The following is a 19,289-nucleotide window of genomic DNA, read 5'->3' on the forward strand; positions in this document are numbered from 1 at the left end:
ATCCGTTATCCGACGATACGATATTAATTTTATTGGTTGAATTTAAAGACTTCGATTGGTTAGAAAATTAGGCAGTTTTTAAATTTTGATTGCATTTTAATGCCTCCGTTCATCGGATGTACGATTTGCTTGTGATCGGTGTCATTTTATATTTTCATTTCCATAACGATTTCGCTGTTTTACTTATAGTCCAAGAGCTAGCAACGATTTCCAGAGAGAATTTTAAGAAAGCTGGTTCTGTAATATATCTTTTGCTACCGTCTACCCTTACTACCGTTTGCGGACCGTCTGGCCGCCGGTAGACGTTGTGTTCACTATTGCGCATCATATCTTTATTCAATATCTGCTCACTACTGCGCATCAGAAATGTGCCCTGTATTTCAAGAACTAAGGAGGCTAGGACAAACCTATGTGTAGCATATGTAGTTTCATAAAAAAGTAGCAAAGTAATGTGAAAATCGCATCATTGTATCTCTACTCGTAAACGAGAAATCCCATAAAATACACGAAAATTTGAATTGAAACAGGATACCCTGTACAGATGTGATGCGCAGTAATCTACCGGCAGCCAGACGGCCCGCACTTTGATCAGGAGAGCATAGCAATAAGTTAAAGAACCAGATTTCATAAAATTCTCGTTTTCCCGACGTTGCTTGCTCTTGTACTATTATATTTTTATTAAGGTTAAATTAAATTTGTCAAAAAAGTGTCGTACGATCTTTCTTCGTCGACGAGCTGGAGTAAAAAATTTACGGATGAAAAGTGGCGCGAAAACGCTATGACCAATCAGAGCGCCGTCGCGCGTCGGACCATCGTATCAACAGATAAAAGACGCATAAAAATCAAGCTGTACGCTGTCAAGATTAGGTGTAATTTTAGTTGCATACCTAGCGGCGTTTCACTAAAACAATAATAATAATAATTAATTGAGATGGCTTCGTGTGTGATACATTGTCCTGTCCTGCGTTCTCTATCGCCGTGTCTTCACAACAATTTCTTACAAAACCACTAATCAATCGATAGATAAAAAAATAAATCGCAATCAATATTATGCTGTATTGACGGTGTGTGTATGTCTATTGTGAATATACGGAAAAAGGTCTATTTTATTAAAAAAGGTAACACTGTGTCTTGCCTGGTTCTATACACGTTAGGTAGTATATATAACATCATGTAATAGTTAAATCCTAAGCTTATACTCTCTCTTTCTGTCTCTGTCTCTTACTTAGATGAATTAAAAAGTCTAGCGGAGCGCGTGGTTGGGGGCGGGAGGCCGGTGTGACGTCACTTGGCCTCCTCCCGCGCCTTTTTCGCTGAGGGGGGGCCGTCGGGCACCTCGAGCGGCCTCTTCGCGCTCAAGCTCTGGATACTGTTGGAATCGTCGTCCTGCAACACAAAAATACTATACTGTAACATCGATCTCAATATAACCAATATTATATGGCTGTAATTCTACCTGAACCTCTTCTCTCGTTTGTTACTGTGCTCTAGAAGCAGCTTTTTATAATCGAGAGCGAGCCCCTTCAACCCTTTTAAAGAGATGTTAGATCTAGGCGCCTCACGTTGGGCGCCAAAATGTAACAAAAGTCTTTACAGTATGCCGATACTGTATCGTTACGTAGCTACGGGACGTCCGTAAGGGGGAAATGAAATTCTCTGTTAGCGAGCAATTCATGGGCGTGCTATAAATATTTTAAATAACATTACTTCCTTATAAAAAAATTCAAAAATACCTAATCAGTTTTATTTTTTCAACGATTTTCAACCGTTTTAAAGGTACGTTATGCCGGGTCCGGACCAAATCGACAAAAAGTGAACACGATTTGGAGAAAAAAACAAGACAAATCTGCAACAAAAATGAGAAATTCAGACAAGACAAATTTGTGACAAAGTGTCCATACCGCGAGGAAAAAATTACAACAAATTTCAGTATATGCGAATTAGTTTTATTAATCATGTAGCCTTTCCACTAGAAAGAAGATAAAACTATATTACTAGCAGCCAGTAGTGTTGTCTTTGACTCGCCATCCCATGTTGCAAAACGAAACCACAAATAATGTTTGTGTTTTTATTTCTCTCATATACTATATAGCTATTAATATTTCTTATTTTCTTCTTAACATCATCAACCGAGTTTATATTTAATGCTAAACAAATCTCCTCTAATGCACCAGCTTTCTAGTAACAATTTTTGCAGTCCTTGTTTATACCCCCCTCTCAAAATAATAAATGCGCTCTATAAAGCTCTATTAGTTTGTAGGCATTTTTCGTGTTTCACTTTCTCTCTTCTGACATTTTTTTTATAAAGATGGAGTACTCCACCATATACTAATGTCATATTATATTAGCAGTACCAGCACTCCACAGTAATAAACTGGTGTGATTTCATTAGTTTCCTACTTTTAACAACGCACGCTATCCACACTGCACGGACAACTTGTCGTAAAATACACAACAAAACAGAGACTCTTTGAACTTTACCGACTCGAGACGGGACATTCAAAAGTCTCCGAATTAGGAAACAAAACAAAAATGAGACAAAAATGTTGCAGAAATGTATTAAATCCGTCATTACTTTGTCGCAAAACATGAATGTTTCTGTCTTGTCGCCCCACGTTGGGCGCCAAAATGTAACAAAACTCTTTAAAAGAATATTATCGATTTTAGAATATCTATAAACAAAGACTTTTTCGAAGCTGTTGTTATTAAAGACTTGAGAAAGCTCCGTCGACCCTTTTAAAGAGATGTTAGATCTAGGCGCCCCTCGTTGGGCGCCAAAATGTAACAAAACTACAGTATGTCGATACTATATCGTTATGTAGCTACGGGACGTCGGTAAGGGGGTTATGAAATTCTCTGTTAACGATCAATTCATGGGCGTGCTATAAATATTTTAAATAATATTACTTCCTTATAGAAAAAATTCAAAAATACCTAAATGAGTTTTATTTTTATAACGTTTTTCCACGTAAATGAGACAATATAATTTGTATAAAAATTCAGTTAATAAAATCATGCAGCTATTTTACCGATAACGACTGCACTGTTCTTCTAGGTCTACTACCGTTTTAATCGATCTTTCTCGTAAAAAGACGACGCGTCTCGTGAATAAAGTTAGTTTTTTTCTCTTCAATGTTTTAGACCGACTCACCTGTACTGTTGATTCGCTAACGCTGGACGCCGACATTGAATTTTCACCTAGTTCTTCCTCCGCGGACACTGCCGGACTTCCGTTGTCCGTGTCCGCGAACGAGGCCGTCGTGTCCCTGGTGTCGTCATCGAGGGCTGAGGCGGGTACTGCTGCCGCTGGCGCAGAAGACTTACCGTTCAACGGGGGTACTCCACCTAGAAACAAACACAATATTCATTGACGACGTCAATTTTTTGGCTATTCTTTTTGGTTGATAGTAGTTCTAATGATTTACCTGCTGAATTACTTTCGTCTGACGTGACAGTGGCGTCCGCATCTAACGAATCGCCGTTTTGGTGAAGGGCAGCTAGGGCTGGAGGGATGCTGGTGCCATTTTCTATTTGAACATCTGCAAAAGACAAAAAAATTTGCAATTTTTTTATGCATTGTACTATTAACATTTAATAACGACATCAAGTAAAATCTGTTCAATGAGCCAGGGAAGATTTCGTCAGAATCTTTCGTTCTTTATACTAGGAAACTATAGGCAATTGGCAAAGGGCTATATGAAGGGTTCAGTCTCCAAGTTGATACTTTTTGAAAAAGATAGGACTGAAGAATGCAACCTAAGGGGATCAGAAGAAGACCACAGTAGATCTGAAAAGGTCGCAGTGGAGCAGGCTAATAGCCACCTTGACGAATCTAATCAATAATAAATCAAAATATTATCTATACCAATAAACTTACCGTCTAAGAGTTCCGGTTTGAGTTCTGATACGACGTAGTGCGTCCAGATGGCGAGCTCGACCTTGTGAGGCGACCAGCGCGTCGAATGGTTCGATCTCTCCGCGTCGCTATTTAACCTTTCCGCCACTGTGCCTATGTGCTGCGCGAACTTCAGGTACTCTTTCGTGGTGTAGTCGATGCCCTCGATGTCGGGGATGGCCATGAGGCATTCGTCGGCCATGAACGGCGCAGACTCTGGACAGGCGGCGGCTAAGAGTGCTAGAAAAAGAAAAAAGTAAAGTTTCGTGTGTGCATTTGTCTTTTTCATCTACAAGTGACGTGCTCTCCATAGCGCTGCGCTTTGGAGACTTATAAGTCCAGATTTCAATAGCGGCTCGGGGTAAACTTTTTTTATTTTATTTTCATTTATATTCTAATAAATAAATAATAAATAAATAAATAAATTATTGGCCAAATTTATTGGCTTCCCTAATTATTTTAGAGAATAATTCTAATTAGGTTTATTGAAGAGCACTAAAACCCACTTTCAAAAGAATAACTTTATATATTTTTGATTAGCTCGTTTACGAGTTATCGCCGATTTCTTTTTAAATATTTCTCCTTTCTTATGGCCCTGTATTTACTTATGAGCACCAGTAAGGTAAAAGATAACTGTCAAATGAAGTTGTCATTTCAGAAATTTATCTATTTAGTGCTTTATTATTATTATTAAAAACTCATACCTACATCGAAAATATTAGCCATGAATTACACTACCGAAAAAAAAGTATTGATGATTAAATGGTATTATCAAGGAAATAGTCATCAAAAGGTGTCGGACATGTTTGCTGCTCTGTATCCGAATAGACCGATACCTGGAAAATCTACAATCGCAAGGAATATCCAGAGATTTGAGACCAAAGGTACCCTAATAAATATCTGCAGATGTGAAGCAAGGCAGGAACAAAGAGAAGATGCAAGAAATGATACCGACTTGGAAGTTTTATTGTGCGTGGAAGAGAACGATGGAAAGATCAGCACAAGGAAACTTGAGGATGAAATAGGAATAGATCACACTACAGCGTTTCGAATTTTGAAACGACATAAATACTATTCCTTCAAATATGAAAAGCACCAAGAGCTACGAGATGGGGACGACATACGGCGGCAGGCGTTTTGTTTTGATATGATGGAAAGAGCAAACACGGAGAGGGAATTTTTAAAAAACATATGCTTCACTGACGAATGCACGTTTACCTTAAATAATGAACATTGGGGTTCAAAGTTATCGATATTGGAACAAAGAAAACCAACACAGGTTTGTCGAAACAAGGACGCAATATCCACAGAAAGTAAATGTTTGGGCAGGGATATCCGGACACAATATTATAGGGCCATTATTTCTTACGCGAAATTTAAATGCAGAATATTATTTGGAACTACTCGAAAATCATATTTTATCTGCTTTACATGATGCCGCTAGGGAAAATCAGGAAGTTTGGTACCAAATGGATGGCTGCCCGGCACATAGTACCTTGACTGTTCGGGAATATTTAGGCAATAGTTTTAACGGGAACGTTATTGACCTAAATCACACAGTAAATTGGCCAGCAAGGTCTCCTGATATTTCGCCAAATTATTTCTTTCTCTGGGGCCATTTAAAAAACCAGATATACAAGGATAAAAAATACCCAAATCTAGACGAGTTAAAAAATGCTATTCCTGCCGAATGCAATAGAATTTCAGTTTACCAACTAGCGAATGTAAGAAGAGAATTTTATGATCGCCTGGGTTATTGTCTAGCAGTCGATGGAGGAATATTTGAGCATCTTAAATCCTAAAGTTCTAACAATTTAATAGTACCTAAATTAATAAGTTATTAAATAAGTTATTAAGTTTTTATTAAGATTTCCGATGTAGGAATGAGTTTTCAATAATAATAAAGCACTAAATAGGTAAATTTCTGAAATGACAACTTCATTTGACAGTTATCTTTTGCCTTGACTGGTGCTCATAAGTAAATACAGGGCCATAAGAAAGGAGAAATATTTAAAAAGAAATCGACGATACCTCGTAAACGGGCTAATCAAAAATATCTAAAGTTATTCTTTTGAATGTGGGTTTTAGTGCTCTTCAATAAACCTAAATAGAATTATTCTCTAAAATAATTAGGGAAGCCAATAATTGACCCCACTAAAATTTACATGGGATTTCCTATTTCCCGCTCGACGATGCAACACCCGGTATAGGAATATTTCTTCTTTCAATCCGCAGTAGTGAACGCAACGTCTATCGGCAGCCAGACGACTCGCACGCTGTTCCAGAGAGCATAGGAAAAGATATAAGAGCCAGCTTTCTGGAAAACGTTGCTAGCTCTCGGACTAATAGTTTTTCGTGCAATTTTTTATAGCTTAGGGTAAAGAATAAAAACACTACTATAAAACAGAACTATCGAACACTCACCACTAGCCATGGTAGTGCCGACACCCTTCAAATTACTAAGTGCAGTGATGGCTTGTTCCAAGTTGGGCAGTTTTTTGAAGGCTTTTTTCGTCTCTTGTATCACCATACGGGGAGTGTTCACTTTGACCAGATAACTGAGCTGCGGGTAGAATTTTCCCCTAATTTGTTTCCATTTCATCGTTTGGACCAGCTCCTCGTGAACCATATGTGCGTCTTTCCCTCGGGACTTGATCTTTTTGGGCAGTTCATTTTGGTACCTAAAAACCAATAAAAAGATAGTATTAGATTTCAATTCAAAACCTAATATTTTAATCTATACTAATATATAAAATCCTTAAGTGACTGACTCACTGATTAATCACGATCCTGCTCAAACCACTCAACGTAAGAAGCTCAATTTTGGCATACAGGTTGATTCTAGGGTGTAGAGGTTCGATAAGAAGGGATTTTTCGAAATTTCAGTTCCAAGGGGGTGAAACCACCCCTCAAATATTACAATATTTTTTATTTAAAAAACGGTCAAGCTTCCGAAAAAAACGCTTAAACACGTATATTTTATTTTATTTTTTTTCATATTTTAAGATTTTTTAAAAATGTATACAGGGTGTTTCAAAAAATCTGGTCATTGATTAATCACGATCCTGGACGTAAAAAGCTGATTTTTGGAAAACGGATTGATTTTAGGGTGTAGAGGTTCGATAAGATATTATATAAGATTTTATTAAGATCGATATTATATAAGATTTTTCGAAACTCGAATTCTAAGGGGGTTGTAACGTTTTTAGTTCGTTACATGTCTTTTTTATATATAATATATGATGTCTGGCCTATCATCACCGGATTCCCTCTCGTTCAGGCCGGATAGTTTATTTGACGCGTAATTTTTACGTTCCCTGGTCGCCAACCCTGTGATCGTTCGACACAACCCTGTTACTATTCTGTGAAGGCGCGCGCTGTCAACATCGCTTCTGTCAACTCTCCGTGCTTAACCTCACTTTGTTTTGACGCTCTGTTTTATCCCAGCTTTTAGAAATGGTGATTATTTAAATCTTGCTGTATAATCTGAATCAGCTGCTATTTCAAAGCAACAGGTAAAGATGAGATATTATCCTTTTAGATTCGATATTATTATTGAATTTTTAGGGTAGAGTTACGGATGTCCCAACTTGTATTTGTGTTTTGCTGGCACGTTGGCGTCCCTTTTCTTTTGTCCTCCAGAATGTCACATGGAAGAAAGGACATGTTGTTTATTATTTATTGAGCCCTCGGAAGTATTTCGAGGTGGGTTTATTTTGTTTATTAGACCTTGTTTGGTTTTAAACAAGAGTTTCATATTTTTAGGGTCCAAGTACGGACTGTGTCCAAGGTAGGACTATTTCCAAGGTACGGACTATGTCCAAGGTACGGACTGTGTCCAAGGTACGGACTATTTCCAAGGTACGGACTGTGTCCAAGATGTCCTGTGGACGAGTGTCCCCAGTGAGAGCGATTTTTTTTTGCATCTAAGTGCCACAGCGTGGATGTAGCTTGAGTCCCATGCTGCTTCACTCCCATTTCTAAGCCTGATCAGTGGCTGCGGCTGTAGTGATTCACGGTGTCCTCAATCTGGCCCCTTTTGTTGTTTTGGCCAACAGGATGGCCGACAGACAGTACAGAGATGCTAGACCACCTCACGCTGCTACTGTTTGAAGCAAGGTTACATAAAAGAACAGCTAAGTGTATATTTAAGTTCTAGTTTTACATTTAACATCTAAAACATTTTCAGTCTTAAACAATAACGTACATCTTAAGTAATATCGTACAGACTATGTTCAGTGGTTAGATTGTTAAGAACATTCATGTCGATATAATCTTTAAAATATAATTTAGATCTTAGGTTTCATTGCATTACGTCTTGTAATGGTATTACTTTTATAGATATTATTGCACTATTTTAATAGATTCTAGAATCTACAGGTTGTAACATCTTCGATTTAGCATCATATGGAATATATTAAATTAAATAAAGTAATGCTACTTTTCTTATATTTTCTATAACGTTACACGCATTGTATTTTTTCATAGTCTTTTCATAGAACATATTTAATATTATTTACATACATAGTTTTACTCAACAAATAACCACTATAATAATTATTAAAATTGTACAATGCTATTTACCATCAGAATTCATCATGAATAAATATAGTCATTAGTTTTAAGTAATATACAACTGTGTTTTCTTTCTCTGTACATGCCTGGCGCCCAATATCTATATATCTTTTGTTAATTATTACTGATTAATTTTCTCTCTAGTGAAATACCTTATCCACGACTGCTCTCCGATGAAAAGCTGCCGTTCGCAGTGGTAGTGGTTTAAAAAAAACCCTCAAATATTAGAATATTTTTTATTTGAAAACCGGTGAGTTTTTCGGAAAAAAACTCTTAAACGCGTATATTTTATTTTGTTGTTTTACATATTTTAAGATTTTTTAAAAATTTATACAGGGTGTTTCATAAAATATGACCATTGAGTAATCACGATTCTGCTTAAACTGCTTGAAGTTTAAAGCTGATTTTTGGCAAACGGATTGACTGTGGGGTGTAAAGGTTCGATAAGGAGGGGTTTCTCGAATCTCAAATTCCCAGAGGGTGAAAACGCCACTCAAATATTACAATATTTTTTATTTAAAAAAGGGTTAGTCTTTCTGTTAATCTGTTTTTAAAAAATCATACAGGGTGTTCCAAAAAGTTGGGTAATTGATTAACCACGATTCTGCTTAAACTGCTTGACGTAAAAAGCTTATTTTTGGCAAACGGATTTTTCGAAAGTCAAATTCCAACAAGATGAAACTACCCCTCAAATATTACCAAGTTCTATAATAATATCGCCATAGAAGAAACTGGATAAGAAAATTTTATCCAGTTTGTATGTTAATGGAAATTCTTGCTTTGCTTTATCATCACCATTACGAATGATTAATTCGACGCGAACGAAGTCGCGGGTACACGCTAGTTATTAATATAGGTTAAATATACAGGGTGTTCCCTAACGACATGCTAATATTTAAGGGCGTGATTCTTGGACCTATTCTAAGAGAAAAACTTCATATGAATGTATGTCCTAAATATCTTAATTACAGAGATACAGGGTGCTGAAATTTCTTTTGTCCTGATCTATCACTCCTTCAAATACGTGCACTTATTTACGAAACACCCTGTATATGTAGATAGAAAATGAAAAACCTTGTACCATATTTAACACCCAAGTGTCTCTGTGGTTTTTCGTAAACGAACCATTCATAGTTTTCTAGGTTATTTCATTACTCAGAGGTCTACGCATTGTATACCAAAAGAAGCAGTACCTCTGGCGGTACTACTGCGGTATTCTGTTGTGTTACGCTTGCCACACACAGGTTAAACAAAAAAAAACGCTTCCATTGTTAAGTAAGGTAATAAAATGAGAACTTGGATTTGTTGAGTACCTACATGGCTTGTAATAACCTTAGGAAAATAATGTTATGACCAAATGAGGTATAATTAAAAATTGGTATCCCATTTGAATAAGTTGAAAAAGATTAAGAAAGAAATATAATTTTTGGGACTTTCTACCATATTTTAGGAAAAATTCTACCACATTTTCATTTTTAGGGTTCCGTACCCAAAGGGTAAAAACGGGAACCCTATTACTAAGAGTTCGCTGTCTGTCCGTCTGTCACAAAGGTTTATCTTATGAACCGTTATAGCTAGACAGTTGAAATTTTTATAGATAATGTATCTATGTTGCCGCTATAAGAACAAATACTAAAAACAGAATTAAATAAATGTTTATAAATAAAAAAGTACTTTCACTAAACATTATCTTTTAAGTAAGAATTTGACATAGAATCTTTCAAGTCCTCGGTGGCTGCGTGGTTAAAGCGTTAGGACTTTACGCTGCTATGACATTGGAGCCGTAGTAAGGCAGGTTCGAATCCTAGTCAAGGCGACTTTTTTTAATCGTTTTTTTTTAATTTTAACATATTTTTACATATTTATTTTTTCTTTTGCAGTAAAAATTTTAAGGCTTGATTCCTCCAAGGGTATCAAAGTTTTTAATACTAAATATTTACTGAAGTTTATTTATTGATCAGTTATTGTGTTGCAATAATAAAAATAATACTACTTTATACAGAGTATCTAAAAATTTATTTTAAATAATTTCTAGCTTTAAACGCCAATAACTTCTTTAATTTAAATGGAATGCTCTGTATATTTTAGGAGAATCAGATGCACAATTTAATTGTCTATCAAATTGTATTATACCATTTTTTACCTATCCCTACAAGTTTTCGTAGAAAATGCATTTTCTTATAATTTAGACCTCATTTATCGATATACCCATGGAATATTTTTACATATTTATTTTTACTTTTGCAGTAAAAATTTTAAGGCTTGATTCCTCCAAGGGTATCAAAGTTTTTAATACTAAATATTTACTGAAGTTTATTTATTGATCAGTTATTGTGTTGCAATAATAAAAATAATACTACTTTATACAGAGTGTCTAAAAATTTATTTTAAATAATTATTAGCTTCAAACGGCAATAACTTGTTTAATTTAAATGGAACGCCCTGTATATTTTAGGAGAATCAGATGCACAATTTAATTGTCTATCAAATTGTGTTATACCATTTTTTACCTATCCCTTCAAGTTTTCGTAGAAAATGCATTTTCTTATAATTTAGACCTCATTTATCAATATACCCATGGAATATTGACATTTTAGATTGTTTTAAAGATGTACCAAATTTGTAAAGAGTAGAGATACTAACATTGTCGATATAGTTCGTTTATTTCATTAAAAAAATAAAAAAAAACTGTTTAAATATTTGTTAAAGAGGACCAATTAATATGATTCCAGTATTCAAACTACATGAATTGACTGTTTGCGTTGATTAATAATAATTGCTCCAAATACTAAAAAACTGAATTTTGTATGGGTATTAGACAGTGTGATAAAAAGTAACACCTTAAAAATGATATTTCATTTTTTAATAAATGCTTATTTATATATACAACAGAGACTTTAATTGTGATAACTTATTATTATATTGATTTCTGACTCAAATCCACATTTATTTAGAATAATTTATTAACGAACACAATTAAGTATGTAATTAATTAGTATATGGGCGGAAATAATGGTGTTATATTTAATTAATGGTATACTCTTTTATAAAGATTTAAATAGTTTTCTTTTTGCATACAAATGGGCTAGTAATATTATCGTTTTGCTAAAATATTACTAGCCTGTACATTTTGTACATTTGTTGCTTTAAAAACAATCTCAAATGTCAATATTCCATGGGTATATCGATAAATGAGGTCTAAATTATAAGAAAATGCATTTTCTACGAAAACTTGTAGGGATAGGTAAAAAATGGTATAATACAATTTGATAGACAATTAAATTGTGCATCTGATTCTCCTAAAATATACAGGGCATTCCATTTAAATTAAAGAAGTTATTGGCGTTTAAAGCTAGAAATTATTTAAAATAAATTTTTAGACACTCTGTATAAGGTAGTAATATTTTTATTATTGCAACACAATAACTGATCAATAAATAAACTTCAATAAATATTTAGTATTAAAAACTTTGATACCCTTGGAGAAATGAAGCCTTAACATTTTTAATGGAATTTCACAAAATTGAAAATATTTCAAAAACGGTAAGGTTTAAGTGTAATAAGCCTTAATCAAATTTACCTTTATTTTAATCGTAGAAACTAAAAATGTAATAATATACAGGGTGTTCCATTTAAAAAAATACAACTTTGATATTTTTTATTTATTTCGGACACTCTGTATCTTGTAAAAATATTTTTAAATTGTACCTCTAATAGTCCTACATCGAACCCAAAACTTGAAATTTATAAAAATCTAATCGTTTAGCTACAATACTCCGTGTCGTATGTGGTGAACAACCCTGTATATGTATTTATATTTTTGTGACATTATTATTAAGTGTCTTTAAAATCCCATCGTGGAAAAAACTGGATTTTTAGTGAAATGACACTAGACCATCTGTTTAAAAATGTAAGGGTAGGTTTCATTTTAACATAATTTGTATTTATTTTTAGATTTATTTTCCTTTAACTAAACGTACAAGTACCGTATGAGAAACCAATTAAATTTGGTCGCTTAAAAAAAATCGACGCAATATTTTCAGATATTGACCTCCCTACAATAATAACCACGAGCCGCCACTGGTTATTTGCAAACCAAAAATATATTTTTTGGAGTCAGCAAAATAAAAAAAAATGTTGGCGTGTTATTTTTTTCAAAACTAAAAAAGTCTCGTGCTGTTTTTTAAGGGAAAGACACCTGCGTATTACCACCGCAACTGTTTCCTGTCTTCAGAACCGGTACCACCGAAGAAAACGTACGGGATGTTTCACGCACAGTGGTTTTCCGGACCCGTTACAACCGAAGAACACTTCCTTGCTTCAATTCTCTTTCTTTTAAAAGTGGAAAATTACTTCGCAGCAAACCGTTCACAGTAGGTTACTTTTCGTTTCATTTTTATACCGAGTGTCAGGGTTTACCGTATTTAATACACGTAGAAAATTAATTTTCTACAACAACTAATTTTCTAGATTTTTTTCATGTCCAGACGTAGAAAATTAGTTTTGTACAGGGTTGTTCACCACATACGACACGGAGTATTGTAGCTAAACGATTAGATTTTTACAAATTGTAAGTTTTGGGTTCGTTGAAGGACTATTAAAGCTACAATTTAAAAATATTTTTACAAGATACAGACTGTCCCAAATAAGTAAAAAATATTATACTTGTATTTTTTTAAATAGAACAGCCTGTATATTATTCTATTTTTGGATTCTACGATTGAAATAAAGGTAAATTTGATTAAGGTTTATCACACTTAAACCTTACCGTTTTTGAAATATTTTCAATTTTATGAAATTGCAGAAAAAAATTTAAGGCTTTATTTCTCCAAGGGTATAAAAGTTTTTAATACTAAATATTTACAGAAGATTATTTATTGGTCATATATTGTGTAGCAATAATAAAAATTTTACGACCTAATACAGAGTGACCAAAATTTTTTATTAAATAATTACTAGCTTTAAACGGCAATAACTTGTTTAATTTAAATGGAACACCCTATATATTTTACGTGAATCAGATACATAATGTAATTGTCTATCAAATTGTATTGTTCCTTTTTTTACCCATCTCTTCAAGTTTTCATAGAAAATGCATTTTCTTATAGTTTAGACCTCATTTAATCACTATACCCATGGAATATTGACATTTTAGCTTATTTTTAAAGATGTAACAAATTTTCAAAGGGTACATATACTAATATTGTTGATATAGTTCGCTTATTTATTAAAAAATAAAAAAAACTGTTTGAATATTTTTTGTTAAAGAGGACCAATTAATATGATCCCAGTATTCAAACTACATTAATTGACTGTTTACGTTGTAGTAATAATTGTTCCAAATACTAAAAAACTGAATTTTTGTGTGTGTATTACACAGTGTGGTAAAACTAACACCTTATAAATTTTATTTCATTTATTGACGAATGCTTATTTATAAAAACAGAGACATTCATTTTCATAACTTATTATTATATTGATTTCTGAGCCAAATCCACATTTATTTAGAATAATTTATTAATTAAAACAATTTAAAAGTATGTAATTAACTAATTTTTGGTAGGAAATAATGGTGGTATATTTAATTGGTACTAGGTTTTACAAAGAGTTCTGAAATGTCAATATTCCATAGGTATAGTGATAAATGAGGTCTAAATTATAAGAAAATGCAATTTCTACGAAAACTTGGAGATGGGTAAAAATTGGTATAATACAATTTGATAGACAATTACATTGTGCATCTGATTCACGTAAAATATATAGGGTGTTCCATTTAAATGAAACAAGTTATTGCCGTTTAAAGCTAGTAATTATTCTTGCACTCAAAATGAGTTATGTTATTTGGGTCATAAATGACCTAAATACAAAATATTTTCATAGTGTCTGTCTGTCTGTCCGTCTGTAACACGATAACTCAAAAACCGCTAAACTGATTTTAACCAAATTTGGCATAAAAATACTGTGGCACCCGAGAATCTGGCCATTAGTTTTTGGTGGGGGCGGGGGGTTGTTAAGGGGGTATGGGAGGGGGTTAAAATTTTTAAAAAATCGTAGCTCCAAAATTACAGTAGCTAGCGAAACGCGGTTTTCAATTTAAGATTAGGAATATTTGCAACAAAATTTGTAATAACATCAAAATCAAGTCGCAGTTTGTGAGATTAAAAAAAATTGAAAAAATTCCTTTACTTTGAAACTAAAAGAACTGCCTACCAACTTTTTAATAACATATTTTAGTATGGGCGGCTATACGTGCCCCCGGCGCCAATTTTTTCAAAAAGAACAAGGATGGCTCGTTAGCATATTGGGAAAAAGCATTTTTTACGATTTGGTACCACATACTGGGTATTTCGAGTCAAATTTTCGATATATTTATAGTCTTTTTTGGTGCACAAAGCAAAATTTTGAATTTCTTTATTTTCAAAATGTAATTTTATTGGACGCAAAATTCTGAAGCTTTGCCGTAATTTCACTTCCTCCTCGTATTCCTGATAGTATCAAATATCCCTTCCAAACAACCTGTATAAATACCCTATAAAATACCTTTTACAACTAAGTATCCTTTCTATAGAAAGGTTCTAGGTTTCTAGGTACAAATAAAATAATTGACTTTTAAGCGATACGCAAAAACTATGAAAAGTTTAACTATAAACTTTTATAACCACCCCTGTATAACGAAAATGCAAACTACACAGGCCAGGTACTATTTCCGTACACTGTTTACTGCCTGTGTTCGAAATACTGAATGCTGACTGTCCTATCGCAAATAAACGAGCCAGTGCCGGCGGCCACGGTGGCATCTCTGCGAATTCCGGTACTGCCCGAGATGCAGGTAATTAGAATTCCGGTGCAAAACGTGTTTCCCGTCTTGTAGGTCAAGGTCGGGTAAAACAAAAGATGCCGAGCTAAATTCTATTAATAAAGGTCGACCGCGTGCGTTAAGCGTTTACAAACATTCTTCAATTCAAAACAAACCGTTTTTGAGTTGTCACATTGACTACATCCTCCAAAAACACCACATAATCAAACTAATTATTAACTAAATCAGTCTTAGACTAGTATTCTTATTTACTTTACATCAGTTACAGCTTATTTGTTAGTTAATGACACAAATCTACAAACTGTTTAAGTTAGAATACTTCTTGGTACAATCTGTCCAACTAGAAATAATTAATTCTCTCTAATATTGGACAGTCTTTACCTAATACATCCCAAAGGAAATAACTCAACAAAGTTCTTCTTGTAATCTCAGCATCATTCAATATAATAATTAAACAATAGTACAATAACTTTAAATAAAATTACTGTCTCGCATGCTTGAAACTTCCTTGGAAAAGTTTATTATTACAGTCACTGTTCTGTTCTCCGTTTTCACTGAGCATACTAAAAAATACCATATAATGCAATATTCATTAGCAAACAGTAATACAAGTGTTTGACTTGAGCCACGGAGAGTTGCAGTGTCATCACTTATCACTTTATTTATACAGGCTATTTCAAGCACACACATATACATATTTAGAGAATAAAGAAATAAAAATAATATTTAACAATGTCCGGAAAATAGTTTTTAACATATGTATCCTGGTTTATAAGATTTAAGCTTTATTTAGAACCGCGAAATTAGTGGTTTCAATTAGCGTAGAAGTTTGTTCCTCTAATTTCAATGTAAACATTGAGAACGTCAAAATTAGTGGGCTTAATTTTCAATTAATAGAAAAAGTTAACACACTAAAGCTTCAAACACACAAAATTAAAAAAACACAATTAAAAAACACAATTAAAATTAATATAAAGTATAATATCCTAGCAACAGCTGGCGTTAATCAGTTGTATCCATAGAAAAGCCCAATATTTATTTTATAAAACAATCAACTTTTGATGTCTAACCACAATTTCTCTTGACGGAAGATAATCAAAGGTCAAAATGACATTTCTGGCAAATTTTGAAGTAGGTATATTTAGTGGAAAAGTTAAAAGTTTGATAACTTTTTCTACTAATTGAAAATGTCTACCACTAATTTTGACGTTCTGAATGCTTACAAAAGCTTATTAAAGGAACAAACTTCTACGCTAATTGAAACCACTAATTTACTCCACTAATTGCGAGGTTCTGAATAAAGCTTTGCACATTTAAATTTAGAAAAATAACAGGAAAAGTAAACTAACAGTATTCCTATGAAGCAAAATATGAATTAAAAACAATCTATAACAAATTAAAACTAAAACAAACTGTTCCAGTGAATTAAATTGAAAAATATGAACCTTTCGCATAATCCTAGCCGAGAAACCATCAATTTTGTCGCACGCCTTCGGCGAGACTTGAAACGGCAACTAAACAAATAACCTAGCAATGCAACAATCACAAAAATCATACGAAAACACGAAACTGTACTGAAAACAAATCGAAAAAACACCGTCTTATCCTTGGAAAACATGTGCACATCGCCGATTATATCTGCCCCCTCCACTACCCAGCGACCGCTAGTCGGTAAAGATCAATCAAAATTCAAATAGCAAAAGGCGGGATTTATTTGAAAGTAAACAATACGGATACGTGCGTCCACCGCATTTCCGCGACAATTTCGCCCAAAACCGGGACTAAAAACCGGGAATTTGTCCGACACGTACAAGTGTGCTTTGTCTGTCGCGAACGGGAACCATTTTGAAACCGACCAACGTCTTTGTTAAGCAACACTTTCGACTGGTTTTCGAGCGAAATTCCACCTTTCCAGGCCTCGGAAACCCGAAATACCTTAACCAGGGACCGTGTTTGGGAGTTTAAACACACGGAAAGGGTGTTTTTACGGATTTTCGAGTGGTAAAACGAGTTGGCAAGCGACCGAGAACAGCCATGATGCCGTTATGCCACGACACCTTCCCCAGGCGTTATTTAAACGATTCCCGTAGGTAACAAAGCTCGAAAAACACTTTAAACAAGACACTAGATTCCGAAACTTTTGATTAACCGAGTTCATTGACACAGTGTTGTCAGTTGTCATCAAGATTTAAGTTATTTATCATCGCAGACACGCACAGTGGGAGAAAATCACTTACCAATTGTCCAGTTTGATGAGTTCCTCCGGTTTCTTGGCCTTGTTATCTGCCTTGAGTTTGAGTGCTTGCGGGTAGAGTTTGAGGACTTGTTCGTATTGTTCACACGTACCGTGCGTGAAAAATTTTGCCGTAGCTTTTACCGTCGCCATGTTACTAGTTCGCGGACTAAAATGCGACGGCCGACTGATCGAGCAGAGTTTGTCGATTGCGGCGTTGCCAAGCGTCCGGCCGAAGGTTTCCCTTTGTCGATGTAAGTGCGGTGCGCTTTGTGCAGATGTTTGGTGTATTCAACGGAATAGCCTTTTTAAATGCCAATAAAATTAAAAATAATATTCTCGTCGTTTTGAACAGAAAATTCTGAAGTTTTTACAACAAATAATATCATTTTTATATGTAATTTTCTATTGAATATATGAGTTTATTATTCTCTTTCTTTCATTAAAGAGTTTAAAGTTTTTTTGTTATTTCTAGGCAAACAGAGAATTAAAGTGCATCGTGTAGGTATTTTTATCCAGCTGTGACAGCACCGTATTTTTAAAATAACCACAACAATTATCAATGGGATATTTACAGTATTGTTTGGCACGTGACCTTGAAAATAGTTTTCTTATTATTATACAGGGTGTTTCGTAATTAAGGTAAAATATTTTTAAATTTCTGAGTTCGAAATATTTTGTCTCCCTTTCTTGAATTATAAATCGTCATACAATAGTCTCAGGGCTTTGATAAAAGCCAGTATCTGAGACGGTTTTGCAGAGGTTAGTTCTCCAAGTTTATGGCACGTGTTCGCTCCTTTTCTAGATGCTAGATCGTTTGCTTTTTCATTTTATTATTTATAAACAGGGTGTCCCAGAAATAAGTGCAAGTATTTTAACTGGTATTATAATTCAACCCCAGAAACACGCCTATGAGGTTTTTTTCGCGAAAAAAATATTTTGAAAATTTTTTGGGAGATTTTTTTAGTTTTTATTTAAAAAAATAATTTCTTGATAATATGGCAACATAGATAGTAGATTAAATTTACAAGGAAGAAAATCCGGAAAAGATCCAGTGGTTCTCAAAATTGTAGCAAAAAATCGTTTTTTTGGAAATGTTCAAAGTAAAATAACTCCGTTATTTTGGACTTAGAAATATGATTCTTATTTCTGGGACACCCTGTATATTTATATTTAAGCCGGGTTAAGTCCTGTGTTTATTTCTATTTAGTGCTGTGTCCTTTGAATAAGAAGACTAAGGAAGGAGCATATCAAAAATCTTAGGTCCACCGCGATGGGCCTCAAATATGGCCGACTTATATTCCGGTTTACCAGTGCCGTTCTAATTTTATTTAAAAAATGTAAAACTATGATGTAGGGTAGACGTGGGGTAGACTCAATAATTTGTTGTTTTATTTTACGTTGTGAATAAATGTAGTTATTAAAATTGTTACAAAAATATATAATTGTAATAAAAATAGATAAGTTATAATAATTATTTATTAACACAAACATCCGATACGCTACTGAAGCAGATAAATCAAATTGACGTATCTAAATTCTTTGACATCTAATCTTTGATAAGTAATAAATAAAAGCTAAAATGCAAGAAAAATATATAATTTAGTTAATTTAAGTGAATTTCATAAATGATCGGTTTACTACACGTATGTATATTATATAGTCACTTACTAGCGAAAAGTTGTTCCATTATTTCACTCAATTTTTGCCGAGATCTACCGCACGCTACACAACCAACTATTTTAGAGTCTTTTTCGATAAATCGCGAT

General features: G+C 33.9%; 1 protein-coding gene across 2 annotated transcripts; it reads right to left on the minus strand.

Annotated features, from left to right (window-relative positions):
- Nucleotides 1-240: 240 nt before the first annotated feature.
- LOC115884285 lies at nucleotides 241-17,848 on the minus strand. 2 transcript variants are annotated; one of them, XM_030902819.1, is made up of 6 exons: nucleotides 17,525-17,848; nucleotides 6,320-6,576; nucleotides 3,878-4,135; nucleotides 3,426-3,539; nucleotides 3,152-3,345; nucleotides 241-1,386 (listed from the first exon to the last, which is right to left on the minus strand). In XM_030902819.1, exons 1-6 carry the CDS (start codon nucleotides 17,671-17,673, stop codon nucleotides 1,285-1,287), a joined length of 1,074 nt encoding a protein of 357 aa, XP_030758679.1. In that variant the 5' UTR covers nucleotides 17,674-17,848; the 3' UTR covers nucleotides 241-1,284. The 2 variants fall into 2 exon arrangements, with proteins under 2 accessions (XP_030758679.1, XP_030758678.1); XM_030902818.1 differs by lacking the exon at nucleotides 17,525-17,848 and adding an exon at nucleotides 16,733-17,504.
- Between the last annotated feature and the right edge of the window lie 1,441 nt (nucleotides 17,849-19,289).

This window comes from Sitophilus oryzae, unplaced genomic scaffold, assembly GCF_002938485.1.
Source record: "Sitophilus oryzae breed Bouriz unplaced genomic scaffold, Soryzae_2.0 scaffold_227_pilon_pilon, whole genome shotgun sequence".
Classification (NCBI taxonomy): domain Eukaryota; kingdom Metazoa; phylum Arthropoda; class Insecta; order Coleoptera; family Curculionidae; genus Sitophilus; species Sitophilus oryzae.